The sequence below is a fragment of the Pieris napi genome, chromosome Z (assembly GCF_905475465.1).
Source record: "Pieris napi chromosome Z, ilPieNapi1.2, whole genome shotgun sequence".
NCBI classification, from domain to species: Eukaryota; Metazoa; Arthropoda; class Insecta; order Lepidoptera; family Pieridae; genus Pieris; species Pieris napi.
This window is the reverse complement of record NC_062259.1, coordinates 6,683,823-6,699,408: the sequence shown is the minus strand read 5'-3', so window position 1 is coordinate 6,699,408 and position 15,586 is coordinate 6,683,823. Positions and strand designations below refer to the sequence as shown.

Genomic DNA, 15,586 nt, shown 5'->3' with positions numbered 1-15,586 from the left:
CTCCATATTTCCGAAAAGCAAAAGTAGTAGTAGTAGTAGTTTTTTTTATCTATATAAATAAAAATCCCAAAAATGTTGCTAAGCGCAAAACTCGTAGAAAGCTGGACAAATTTGAGTATTTTTTTTCTTGAACTCCGAGGAAAGATTTTATGGAGAGAGAAATTGGAAAAAAATATTATTTTATTTAGTACTTAGGTTTTTATTCCGAAAAAGCAAACAGTCTCTACATGGGGTAGCATAGCAAAGTGTTCCACGTGTTGGTTTGTAGCTACTAAAAAGGAAGGCTAAGTAAAAATTTCGGCGAAAAGAAGTTCGCGGGGGCATCTAGTTATACAATATTTATTAGAATGTTATCACGTAACCAATTTTAAATTCGAAATATTTTGAAAATATGGCTTACAGCTAACATCGGTTTCACTTCAGCCAATTAGGTACTATTACCAACAGCGAACGGAATGTAAAATTATTTTTCATATAAATCTATCTTGACTCTTGACATTGCCTGTCCAGATTTAAGAAAGGATTTTAAATCTGTTTGATTAAATTAGAAATTAAAAAATATATTTGTGTTTTTTTGTTTTGTTTAAATTTGTTAATTGATTGCGTTGTTTTTTTATACAATCAAATCCTCCCAAATAAATTTATTATTCAGCACAGCAATGTCGATATCTTAGGACATATCATTGTAAGTAAATAAATAAATCATACTTTTACAATGCGTAAACAACAACGTAATAGTATTTTCCTTCTTTTTCACGTACTATGATACGAAGGTGGTAAAGACATTAAATGAGAAGGTATTGGTATAGGGAGGGATAGTTGAAAATGGTGACTTGAATTATGACTTTTGAGCAAGATCAAATTTTTAACTAAAAATCATCTAATGAGAAAAATTATGCTAAATTTAAGAAATTATTTGAAGAAAAACTGCTTTTTGTAATAAAATATTTTTTTACGTTAACAATAAATGAAATTAATCTGTAAATGCACTAAGTAACATACAAACTAGAAATTAAACAAGATATACAATCTAGTTTAACACGAATGTTTAAATATTGATAAGAAGTACCTGAAGAAAGAAAAACTAAGCCGCCATAGTGAATCAGTGAAAGCTGCTGATGTGCTAGTATCGGCTAGAAACAGGTCCTTTGATAAGAAACTATACACTCACTTTTGTACGAGAAAATGCATCCAGTTTATTCTGTTTCTACTGTACAATGAAAGCCGTAATAAACTTCAACTATTTTTAAATGCAAAAAATAAAAATCCTGTTAACATTTAATACTACTCTACCAGTACTGTAACTTATTTTTTACCAAAATAGTTAATTTATTTTCATGTCTGGTATAAATATAAATAAAATCTAGATATCGATCCTGGTTTTCCGCAACGCCTCAAAGCATTATCAATTAAAAAAAAAGCGTCAAAATATAAAATTACGTAAATCTGATGAAAATTTCATAAAAGCATTGCCTAGACAACTTTCAATTGAGCTTATTACGTCGAGGGACAATATGAAGTAGTGGGCTGCGCGTTATCAGTCGTGCAACAGCCTAATCACTTTCTTGCAACCCCGCGAAGGAGGTCGTGGCGCTATCACGCACGCAGGCCGCGGCTCGGAACGTAGTTGTTCCCGCGCAGTTAGTGCGCGCAGGCGTGCGCCCGCTTTGCGCACGTTTTGCGCTTGTACCGTGTTGTAACCCGGCCGTTGCCGGGAATGGAGGCCTGCTGCGCGATCACAGCTGCCGAGGACCTTGTGGGAGACCAGGTATGAGTGGCAATGGATCAGTGATTTATGCGACCTGTGTTTTAGCTGGAATGGTGTCGACGAAAATACGGCACGTGTCTATTATCACAACTTTTACTGTGATATGAAAAATCGACATAGATTTTGCTATACGATATTTTTGTGTGGATTTATATTTAATTAAAAAGTGAAACCAAATCAAAACTAAATAATTTTAACACTCTTATATCAAAGATTCATTTCGGTTAGTAAGTTTAACTCAAAAATAAATATGCTACCTTCAACAACAAATAAAACCGCGCAAATTAACCGGTAAATTAATTTATTAATAATTTCATCGACTTGTATCGCAAATGAATGTGTGTAAAACTTTGTAACTTCATAATTATTATTTTTTTAAGTGCAAGTGGTTGTCCACTAAGTTTGTTAAGCAATTATAAGTGAGTGATATATATATATTTTAAAATCTATTCGGAAATTGGTTTAAATTGAAGGGGTTTTCCGTCGGAAGATATTTATTTACTCGATCATAGATTAAGTAGAAATTACGGACGTTATTGTACTATATCAAATAATAAACCAATGAAATCAATATATCAAAGGGATCAGGTTAGTTTGTTTAGATAACATCAATGCTTTCCACTTTAACTGAATGAAATATCTATGTTGTAAAATATTCCTCGGCAAACTAATTATTTTCGACCTCACGGTCGTTCTATAATGAATTCAAATAATACAAACAGCACGAGAAAATATCTATGATAATTTAGATACTAATTGGAATAATTTAAGTAAAAAATAACCAAAGATTGCTTCTCAGCAATAGGAATAAACAGATTATACAATGAATTAACTTTTTTACTATTTAAAGAACCTTATTGATGTTAAATTTCGACGAGTTAAGTAGGCCCCTGAGAAAGACATCAACGACAATCATCCGACGGCGACAGGTACGCGCTTAATACATAAATATTAATTATATTTACTATTAGGTACCTACAATAACTGGCTTAAAAGTATTATATTTTATCAATCAGTTTAAAATTCTTAAAATATATATTTTTCAATTTAAATTAATTAATTTTTTCGTTAGTTAAAAATTAATAAAGTCAAATTTCTTATATATAACAATAATTGACTTGAGAGTATCATCAAGAAATAAAACCAGTAGACCGATTTGACAGATGAAGTGATAGTACATAAATTAATAATATTTTCAAATACATATTTAAAACTAATGTAGTAAAGATTTTGATTTATTTCGCTAAAAAGTTTGCTCTAAACCCAAATTTATTCGTCTGGCATTTTGTTCATTCATTAAATAGCAATTAATAAATGCTGCGGAATAAGCTGCGAACTATTATGCCTACAGTCATATAAACATTGATTCATGTGCGGTAGAAATTCGAAGATAAAGTCAATTTCATTAATAATTCATCGTTGAATCATTAATATATTAAAACAATAATAAAAGTCGTATAATTTTACATTCACAAGACGAAATTTATTGTTGATAGTTGACATATTTTGGATGAAAATTTATTACTAATGGATTTTCTATGAAAACTTAGTGACAGTGGAAACTTACACGTACAACCACTGTAGCAGAATAAATCAGCAATAAATTAATATTCTCTATAATACCATCTACTTTCTATATATGAAAGATGATAGATTAACCTAGCTTATAAATACAAAAAAAAGAACAATAAAAACAATAACTAACCTTAAAATATAAAAAGTTTAGGCAAGTTTCCGAAGATACTGGCAGCGTTCCCCCTTTGAATAGCTAGACTAAATCTTTGTCCGAGGTAGTGCAAGCTCTTCGGTTTCCTGTGTTGTCTCATTTCTATATATGTATAAGTGACAATTTAAATTGGACTGTTAAGCACTTAGAACTCATACCTAATAATAACGGCTAACTATTTTTTTATCAATGTATTAAATTTAACATTATTTTATTGCGTAGAGTGTAACAATCTAAACAATAAATTCGCTATAAGCTTCAATTCAGTGTTGAGCAGTGTTGGCCTATTTGCTTCAGCGTGCGACTCTCATCCGTAAGATGGCTAGGTTACCTACCTAAGGTTCGATCCCTGGCTGTGCACGAATAGGCTTTCTGTCTATGTATGTACGTATGTACGTATGTCTATGTGCGTGCGCATTAAACATTTTCTCGAACGGTGGAGGAAAACATCGTGAGGAAACCTGCTTGCTTTAGACCCAAAACGACGACGGCGTATGTTAGCTACAAGGGGCTGATCACCTACTTGCCTTTTTGATTGACAAAATTATCATGAAACAGATACATAAATCTTCAATGGGTAATTGTTTCTTATAGTAAAATAATTATTATAAACTAGCTATTCCCTGCCACGCTGCGCTGTAGCACATTGTGATTGAATGGTTGAGAAATGAGAAACCATGAAAACATCTCATATAAGTTTAATTTTGCAACACTTGTGGGAAAAAACAAAAAAAAAATGATAAAAAGATAAAAGCAATCCTTGATGCGGATTATATATCCTGCCAAAATTTCAGCTCGATCGGTGCAGAACTTTTTGAGTTTTTTATATATATATAGATATGCAGACGGATTTATGAGAACTGACCAAGTACAAATTAATAGTATAGGTAGTTATTTAAACAAGGGTAATACTTTATAATGTGCCTGGGAATACTAGAGTCCCTTGCTATTATAACACATTTTCCCATTAGTCTACTGATGTCACTATATGAAAATTACAGTGTACGAACTGGCATTGTTGATTTATTAAATACATACTAAAGTTTTTCTTTTCAGATAGTCCCTGGCGGCGGCCGTTGGGGCGCTCCACACGGTCTGCTGGATACCTGGTTTCAGATGCAGGTGAGTCAAAGCGAACGAAGCAAAGAACTAAAAAAAACTTAGTTATAAATGAAATGTTTGGCTGTTGGGTAGTAAAATGTTTATTTGGGTAAAATATCTAATTTCCCTTTCTATAAGTCTTTGTAGTATGTGATAGTATTATATATCGCTTACTAAATTGTTACAATTGAAAAGTGGTCAATACATTCCGAAGCATATCACAAGAATATACACTGATTGAATAAGTATGTGTAATAAATAGTTTCGTCGCGTATTATATTTAAATAGTAAGTTCTATATAGGCATTATTCCATTAGCAGAAAAATATTATCATCGTTTATAAAACAGAAATGTTATGATATAATATATCCAAATTATATAACGTAATGAATCTCAGTTTGTTATATTTTTGATTCAAATTTTATTTCACCCAATTATAGTTATAATTAATATAAGCTCCCTCGAAGTTCATTTCGCCTTAATATGATTTCCTACTTAGCCTTACATTTTAGTAGCTACATACCAACATATAGAACGACTTGCGCATAGCAAAACATAAAGACAGTTCGCTATTCCGGAATAAAAGTACCAAATAAATCTAAATATTTCAAATTTTTATATCCATATAAACCCCTTATAAAATAAATTGGTCCAGCCGTCTTCGAATTTTGCTATTATATTATTGCTATATAGATACAAATTTTTAAAAACACATTTTGGAGTACACAGGTGATTTAGACACTCTATCGATCCTACCGAGGATTTCAAAGTATTTGTCGCACAGCAATTATTTTCGCAATTCGGCAAATAAATTATTGTTTGTATAGTTTTAGTTCCAGTCCACAGACTATTACTATTCATATAAGAACTTTAGTTTCAAATATTCAATGATTTAAAAAAAATCTTTTGACCGTAGTTGGACAAAATTAATTGCTAATGTTTGACTAATTTCCTGGTTGGTATAATAGCTATCAAACACATTAGTAGTTAAATTGTGTGGGCAGTGGGCACAATTTACACGGTTTATAAGTGCGGGGATTGTGAGCAGTCACCGTGTCGTGCATGGGAATGGCTTCGATTGACTAATGTTAGGTTTAAAGAAGTTTATTCTCATTAAAAACATACATGTCACTTGACTTGTCTTGTTCACATGAAAAAAATGTGTTGTTAAAATATGTTTACTATTTTAAAAATCGAACTTTCTTCATTTACTTAGAATAGATTGACAATGACGATTTACTTCGTATAACGAATGCTCTATGAAGGTCAACTCAAACTAGGGGCAGTCTAATATGGCCAAATTTGCGTAAAGGGGTTTGGAGGTTTGGAGATTTTAGTGCATCGAGGTACGAATAGATTTTAGAAATTAATTGACAAATGCGCTTTTTATGCATATAAAAATCGACTGATGACAGAACTCGTAGGACTATTTTATTGGTCAATGATAACATATATTTTATTGCCAATTGGCTTCTGAGACAATGCCCGACGAAACAAAAACCCTGTACGAGACAGATCACCTACTTGAAAAAGGTAATTCTATTATGACACAGATGCACAAACGTTTACCCCCATACCACATTGGGGAGTTTCAGATCATTATTTATCTTGCTGTAGTTTGATTGAAATTACCTATTTTAATTTTCAGCCACATCCTATCCCATATATCACACCATTCTACTAATATTTCCGAAAAAAAAATGGCGTTCTTTTGCCTTAACTCCAGAAAAACAACCTTGTAGGTTTGTTAGTGGAATATAAAATACGTTTCCAATCATAAATATTGCAATATTTTTTTTAACACGTCACTTAACTTGGACTGCATGTGCTTAATTTTTAATTTCCGAAACGATAATTTGCAATTCATACTGATAGGTTTATGAATCATTTTCGTAATAAAATGCATAATTTCCGATTATTTATTGATTTGATAAAGCAAGAAGGCCTTGTGTGAGTAAAAAAGTGGTTTCTGTTATCAACAGACACGCGAGGGGCTGCGTACACGCATCGCTGCTCTTCGCTTATATGTGACGTGTGTTCATTACAATAATTATAATTGTATAACAAGGTGTAATCGGTAAATCGAACAGAGCGTTTGATTATATCGAGATTTTTTTACAATTAATTGTAAATTATGAATAATTTACGCTTATGCTGTTTCAACTCATCCGGGGTGGAACTCGATTGCGTAGTTACGTTTTTACATAGTAAATCCAATTAAGAAGCTAATTAATTAATGAAAATATTCTTACTCTTTACCAAGGACAGTCAGAATTAGTGATGCTAGGTGTTGCAGAACCACAGTTACAGTCTACTTATTTTTGTTCCTGTTATTTCTGCCCTGCGATTCTGTAACTCACTTTTCACTCAATAAAATACAAGCTCCCACCTTTTCAGAACGCCAAATCATAAAATGACTGCTTCACGACTGATTTGAGAGCGACCGCCGATGCGAAAACCGCTGTGTGAGTTCGAAAAGTGAGTTACAGAATCGCAGGGCTGGTGACTTTCCATTTCTTGTTCAGGAACCGTGTGGGTTACACATGCTAGATGTAGCAGGTATTCTGCAGTAATATCCGTTTATTGTTTACATATCTATTATCTCTGCCCTCTCACAACGCCTTATTACCTGGATCTTACGCATCATATAAAGCTGAACAGGGTGGTAATAGTCGGGGTACATCCGTATAGTTGTGTAAAGTTTTTAAACGTTATTGACCTTCTAGATCCAGATGTTACAAGGCATCGAGATGTATCGAGATATGGTAATACCACATCTCGAATGTTACTTGGGTGCCGAAGGGTACTGCCATACGATTGTCCAAATGCAGCTGAACAGATAACAAAATTAGAATTTAACTTTAAATGACATAATTGAACAACTGCAATTCGTGAACAAAAAAAACATATCTTTTCTATGCGCGTAATTAAGAGTGAAGAAAAAGAGTGAAAGAAGTAGCAAACATTGGTAGACACCGATGACAGTGATTAATGGCGGGAACGCCAATAGATTAATATATTACTAGGTCATAGATATCCTATATGTTTGTTTTGCAACCTACTAACCCTTGATACTTTAATTCAGAATAGTAATCATTGAAGCGGACAGAGGAAGTCACAAGTTTGTATTTATTACAGTGTTCATTCACGTGAGGTCCCCTCTGATTATTTTGATTAAAATCTAATGCAATACTTTACATGAAGGACGATATACTGTATAGTTAATGTTGATTTTCTATGATGTCGATATAAAGACATTTATGAAGATATATTTAAGCAATAATAGACATTGTTACTTATTAGGATGTAATCTAGGGCTGACTTTATAAACACTGAATTTCATTCACAAGTAGGATGCTTCATACTTCCTAAGTTACATAGGCTATAGTTGCGATATGTGAATGAATACATTATCTAATTTTTATATACTCCGGGGCAAAAGCAAGTGTTATCGACTCTAATACAAAAAGCGGTTTATTTTGGGTGTATTATATATCACAATTAGGACACTTTCTAGTCAAGTAGATTAAGATATAATTTTATTTGCACAAACAGGAATGGCATTTCGCAGTAAATACGATACGAGAGTTCAAGTTCATAGAAACACAAATCTAAGAAAACATGTTTTTTTCAGTAACATTTATTAAATAGTTTCTAGTTTAACTATAATATTTTTTTAGAGTATTAGATAAATTCGAACCTAAATAATGATGCGTGTATTTGAGCTCTCATTCGTGTAAAATGATATTATCCGCCCCATTAGAGCGGCTCGCTCTGCATTGTTCGCAAACCATGCAATCGTTTCTCTATTTAAAAATTAAATAATATGAAATATAATTGGATTATTATATAATCATTTGACTCGATTTTTAAATAATTGCGACTGACCATTCCATACTAAACAGTTTCATATGTATGATTGGAGGATTTTCCATTGAACAATGAATAGATTAACTTTAAACGAAATTGTTGCTATAGGACACGGGACTTCCTATACATTACATCCCCAACTTAAACAATGTATAATTCTAGTCCCTAAGTAAAAAAAATATAATCTCAATATAATAAATCGTATGCATTAATGAACTTTTCACACTCGACTAGATTTAAAAAGTTACGTAAGCGCCGACGTAAATGGGAATGGAATAATAAAGGTTGGGGGGGGGGGATGCAGGCAATAGTGACAGGATTCACGGTTCAACTGCCAAATACAATGATCGCGCTCAATTCGTGATCGATTATGCTTTTATAGCAATGTATACGAGCATGTAATGTATGGATATCGTAAAATACTGTAGCAGAAAAATTACTGACGTAGAACAAATTCTATATTGTGATGGAAGGTACACCAATGTTGTTTCTGATATTGGTGTACATAACATACCATACATGCGGCATTGTAGGACTTAGATTAAAATTCAGAGACATTTTTCACGCACGCACTTTAACACATTTTCGACGCACTAAGCGCCGAGTCTCGAATCTAAGAGTTACCTAATGGATAATTACAATTAAAGTCAAGCGCCAGTAAATGCGCGTAATTATTTCAGAAATTCATTTAATACTATGCCCCTTACAAAAGCAATCAAAATGTTAAAGATCTTATACTGAATGCAACAGATATTCTTGACTATACTGAGATCTGAAGTTAAATAATCCCCAAATATTTTGTTTGATTATTAGAGTTACGAGAGGAAAATACAGTACCATTAATCACTTTTGAAAGTTGGATAAGAAGAGTTTATTTTTAGGTTTACTGACGAAACTTAGTTTGATCCATATTGTAAAACATTCTGAAATTAATAATCATTAAGTAAAAATTAAAACTGCGATAATAAAGTTTTAAAGATTTATGGCTTGTAACCACTTGCCAATATCGTTACTTAAGTTAACGTCTATGGGCGGGCGATATTCTTCTAATTTACATCAAATATATAAATAAATGTATAATTTTTCATATACGGACTTGCCAGTATTATATATATTTATATATATTTTTTTAAATTATGGCGGAATGGCTGACATCTAATATATTTTTGATGTTTAGTTTATATTCTCTAATGTCTTATAAAACACAGTACCTCGTTCATCCTTAAACGTTTGATTATAACTTGATATTTTCAAATGTAAAAGCATCTTTATTGCTTTGTATGAAAGTCTATTTTACAACGAACAACACATTTCTGCCAGACTTTGCGGCGTACCCATCCTGGATACTACTACCCAGGATAAGATATTGTACAAAGGTATTTTACGACATGTAGAACTTCTTCTCCAAATCTCCATTACACGGAATCCAAACACTATTAGTCGGAATAATCAGTGAGCTGTTTTGGTACTTATTTTCCCTCTATCTCGAACATGGAATTGTTTTACAACCCGATAATTTGAAACTTTTTACGTCTATAGTTTAAAGTAAATAATTTAACGACTATAAGAATTTGTTAATAATGTAAGTCAGAATAAATCTTAAAATCTACAACTCGAATTAAAATCCGCCTAAATGAGAACTATATCACTCAATTTTTTTGGTGTCTGCATTGATGTTCGAGTTACAGAGGTTCTACTGTATTATATATATATAATTAAGATTCAACTAGAATCGTCAAATTTTCCAGGACTTTCTGAAAAAAATACCGTATTACTTTCGTCTCCGGATTAGCGTTCTTTTATTAAAAATGATAATAACTTTTTCATATTTATTTCAGCTTTTATACGTTAACAGCATAAACCTGTTTAGCAAATAATCTTTTAACAAAATGAAGTATATACCTAGTACGTATGTTTAGACAGTACCGATGACCCCAGAGCTGGTGCTGTATCATCGCAATACAGCGATTGTATGCTGCCATCATGAAGATAATTCCTTTAAATAAACTTACACATATACATATATTAATAAACAGTAATTAAAGATTGTAAATGTCATTTTTATATGTACTAAGCGGAAAAGAAACATTTGAAATGATTTAAACGCGCCGTAATGACCTACTAACGAGAATATTTTGTTTGTTAACTCATAACCATAAATTCAGCTAAACTGCATAACGACGTATTAAATTTTTATGTTCACTAATGTTTGGGCAGCCTAATGGTTAAACCCGCGTTTCTCGAGACTGAGGCCGTACGCTCTAATCCCGGCTGGATAATGGATTTTTCATTATATTCACATCGTTCAAAAACTCGATGCACCGGGTTTGAGAAGAAGAAAGTTATTACTGAAAGAGATACAGAAACGTATTTGCCCAATTATTGGGTACCAGGACCTTATCATTATCCACTTTTAAATACTTCTTTATCGGGTTTAGTTCGTCTGTCAATATTACTTTCATGTTCTTATAAATTATATTATTCGATTTTTATTACAGTAAACAGCTATTCTGAAATAATTACAATACGTTTGAAAGAAAAATCAGCAATTCCCAAAATCAAAGCGAACGGTTCGCGAAGCGGAGCTTTCCATTGAATGGAAAAATGCAGTGAGAAGCCGGTTTCTTGGTACCTTCCGGATTCTCAACCTGTTACTCTAGGTCATATATCGTAGTCTCGCTCACACCCATGTGTACGGGGATTTTGGGTCGCATCGCCCTAACCTACATTTTCAGAGCTTTAGCATTTTATGGAGAACGAATTAATTACAAAAAGTAGTAATAACCTATACAAAAAGCAATAATAATAAATAAGAAGTAATCTATGGTGTATGTACATTTATTTATCTTTATTGTGAGCTCTATATATTACATCTATATAGAAGAAAGTAGGAAGTAATAATTGCTGGTCTTCAAACCTCAGGATTAAACGCCTTCTATTCTTAGTCTTACTAAGGCAAATTCAACCTTAGATCCTAACAGCTCATCTTAATTGAATTCCTTGCAGTACGAATATTTCTATGACGTTACAGTGCGTATAATGCAAATATTTGTCATTGTGTCGGCTTTTAAGAAGCAAAGCTACTACTTGTCTATATGATTTTTTCCCCTTCTTCATAAAAACTAATTCCAATTAAAATGTTTTAAATAAAAAAATTCTATTCCCTTTATATAGTAAACACAATTTATCAGAAAAGACCGAGTACTTTACGTAACATAGACTTATAGTTAGATAGGGTTTGCCCCCATCTTGATAATAAATTCTAAACTCTTATTTTTACGTGACAGCCGCTCTCTTCTTGACTAATGCTTACTACACAACTTACTTCACGTCACGTTAAATTTTCTTTTTCTTGACAAAAAATATGTTTTCCATTAACAATTATTTCTCATATTGTCGTTTAACTTTGACTGTAGTTATAGTGTACTCGAATAAAGGCTATTTTTATTTTATTTTATTTTTTATTATTGACGTTTAATAACCAAAGGACTATAGAAATGATTTACCGAATAAAATATTAACCAACCACCACTATTTATATTATATTCATTTATACAAGGATATATTATATCATATCATGTTTTTTTTTTCTAATTATAAATCTAGATTTATATTTTTGTAAATAAATGAACATAATTATCCCAGAAAGACATAATTGTATAAGGGGGAAATTATATTGCTTTAGTTTCTATCGGACTGTTGATTATGTAATACGTAATTTTGGTTTGACACATAAAATACGGGCAGTGATACAAGCGGAAATGTTTTATATGGTCATTCCTTTTTTATACATAATATCTTAGTTGTCCTAGTTAAAGGTGTCATCGACACACCAATACCTTCACGATTATTTGCATTGCTTATCTTATTGACACATTCTAACGACTTATCGGCCGCCCAGTCTCAAACACCGTAGCTTATAGGTACTCTAACAAGCGCACTTATGGTCGCAGGTTAGAATACTAATATTATTACGTTGACTTATGTGCATTATCACATTGACAGCCCCGATAGTGTAGTTGCTCTGTCGACTGCAGAGCAAGATTCAAATCACCGAAGGAGGTGAAATATTATGACCACGTTAAGTTGTCTTGGGTCCGCTCGGTGCTCCAGTGGTGGACATGCCACCACCGGAATTATACAATATAATAACATCTTCTATATTCTAGGGTTTAGCAGTGGTGATCGCATCTGCACGGCCAGAATTTATTAATACACAGTTTTAAGATTTCTGACTGGTTAAAAATACCTAATATATTTATAAGCATTATAGCAAAATTTCAAGGTATTAAGATCAAAGTTTTAACCGAACCCTCGTTCATAAATGGTTATCATTACGAATTAGTTCAAATTACTTTCAATACTTTGCGTTAGTTGACACCGACGCGTATGCATCAATTTCTGATCTTATTTATGTCTATGCTTACAACATTCCATTCCAAAGACATAATTGTTTGTTGCGAAGCCCGAAGTAGTAAAATACTTTTTTACTTAGCTTCAATGCCTTAACTTCGAAGGGACGTCTGGAGGAGGAAGTTTTAAAAGTATTATGTAACCGCATTAATATCGAAATAGTAACTGAATTATTTATATCTTCCAAATAAATATTGACAGTTAAAATAAGCATAACATTTTGAATTAAAGTATAAAATGTACGATAAATATTATTGTCACTTCACTGTGTAAATATTCACGTAAAGGTCAAATGGGTTTACATTCTGTCGCGAATGCATTTGTGCCTTTTTAAGTCCTAATAGAACTTTAGGTATTTCTGTTTTGCCTAACACACCGTTAGGTGCGTTAAGTGCGGGGGGAGGGGGCGTTGGTCCGTGAGCGCCGACGAAAGTGATCTGCGTTGTAGACCTCGTAATAAACAGAAATGTCACTTGTATTTTGGTATAGCAGGTATTTATACGTAAAAGTGCATTTACATCAGTATTTGATTGTGTCGCCTGTACAAGATCGTGATTTTTAACGATATCAACGTGTAAAGAATCTTTTTCATTACTCTGGACTCTAGCATATTATATGAATTAATGAAATTCTTGTAATTTAATAAAAGTATAGTCACATTCTGTCAAATTGTATTTAAGCTGTAATTTTTAATGTACTGTAATTGTTGAAATTATACTTCTTTTGGCGCGTTATGGAAATATGATGGGAGTTAATTTATACGACGCGCGCTCACACCGTCACAAAAAACCGACACCCTGAATATCTGTTCAAACGTCTGTAAAACAGTCTGGGACGCTAGTTGGCGCTTGCTCTGTTTTATAGACAAGTTGCATTGTCTGTCATGGCGTAGTGTTTTTCAGAGTCGTGTTTATTTAAACTAAAATTATGATTTCTATACGAGAAAACCCGTTCCAATGTGATAAAAAACGTAGTGTTTATTGTAAAATATATTGATTAGTACATATCATATCGTTTTGATTGGAATTGACCATTAAAACGGACAAGAAAAATGCAATTCAAAGTATAACTTCTAACGCGTGCACATTCACACTCGTTTTTTTTTATTGCGCCTTCTCTATTCGTTTCGCACCTGCAAACCGATCAGATGTTGGTCAAACATACCGCAGACTGCACGCAGCAGGTTAACGCGTTCGATAAATGCCTTTCAACTAAAGCCTTATTAGCCACTACTAAATTACGGACAGTAACTTAAGCGATAACTTTTCCCAAAAGCCTATGCATTGTGCAATTGGTGTATTTAAGTGACCGTGTCACGATAACACAATATATGTTGATGGAATTTAAAAGCCATGAGCACAGTAAAGTTACTGTTGCGTGTAAAGTGACTTGATCACTTTTACAAAGTTATCAACGCGAGGTATTTCAAAAATTTGTTAAATTAAAGCTTTCTTTTAAATCTGAGCTTACATTTATTGCGAAAACGAACATTGTTGGACAACGTTTCTCGAGATAAACACACGCAATAACATTTTATTAGGTAACCTAAGGACTAATTTATGGAGAAGTTTCAGTATCGGATCAATTTAACAAAGTTATTTAAGCGATCGGCTCAAGATAATATTAGCATAAAATACGATTAAATTACCAGTTACGCCGTATATTATGATATATAATATACGCCGCTATAGTGTATTGTATAACCAGGGTCATTTAGGGTCCGAAATATGAATGAATTCATTTAATGTTTTCTGGTGAAACGTTTGTCTTTACGCATTGGGAGACAAAAACATTTCAATTAACATACTATTTAAACTTTTACTAAGAAACATTTAACGATATCATAGATGCTTGCTTGCCGTCGACTGCATATTTATCGATCATATTCTCTGTACACCGGTGTGTTTAAGCCTCAGAGTCGGTTGATATTCTTAGGCATTAGGTGTCAGCTAAGAACGGACAACTGTATCGTGACAATGACAGGAATGCACGCAGAGTTCGGTGGCAGAGAGCGTGCAGTTGACGTTGTGCCGGGTCAAACATTCTAATGTATGACGCAATGCTTAGCGAACTGGATTTGCACTCGTCTTATTGACGCTCTATGTTAATCAACTCGTTTTGATAGTATAATACAGTTAACACCAAAATTACCTGCCTAATACTGGCTGAGATAGCGTGCGTAAATGTACTTAGTAGTACGTTCTGCTTTATGCGCATTTGCGCATTTTTTTAGCAGCAAAGGTACTTTAAAAATCTTTTTATCTGTGTATCAAATCACGGGGAAACTATACGGTTAACAATAAAAATCACCAAGCAATCGATCGAAAATGTATCGTTACTAAATACGAAAGTTCAATGCTAGCATGACCTAGTTAGCTTTAAGATCCCGCACGGTTGTCGAGCTTTAGTACTTACTTATTTGGTCATACATAATTACAATATTGCTTTAATAAACATTTAAACAATTCTCCGTCTGGTACTTGATCACGCACTCTTTTCTATTCAGAGTAGATAAGAAATGTCATAAACATGTCAGGAAATGCGCGATTCCTAGTTTTTTTTTCATGGAATCTCGCTGTTGGCCTTAAGGCTCTTTACAGATCGGGCTGTTTTGGCGAGCGTATCTTGGAATGAATGGGCGTTTTTCCCGCGACTAGGGTAAGGGCGTCTCCTGTGAGATTCGAACCTCGGCTTGGGACGTCGCGGGG

At 33.0% G+C, this 15,586-nt stretch overlaps 1 protein-coding gene across 1 annotated transcript in view; it reads left to right on the top strand.

The window, feature by feature from the left end:
* The first annotated feature begins 1,640 nt into the window (after window positions 1-1,640).
* The window catches only part of LOC125062650 (dendritic arbor reduction protein 1), a 55,322-nt gene continuing 41,376 nt past the window's right edge, over window positions 1,641-15,586 (top strand). The window contains exons 1-2 of the mRNA XM_047668700.1: window positions 1,641-1,768; window positions 4,551-4,616. Coding sequence (XP_047524656.1) covers window positions 1,718-1,768; window positions 4,551-4,616 — 117 coding nt within the window. The 5' untranslated portion in view covers window positions 1,641-1,717. The remainder of the gene's footprint in view (window positions 1,769-4,550; window positions 4,617-15,586) is intronic.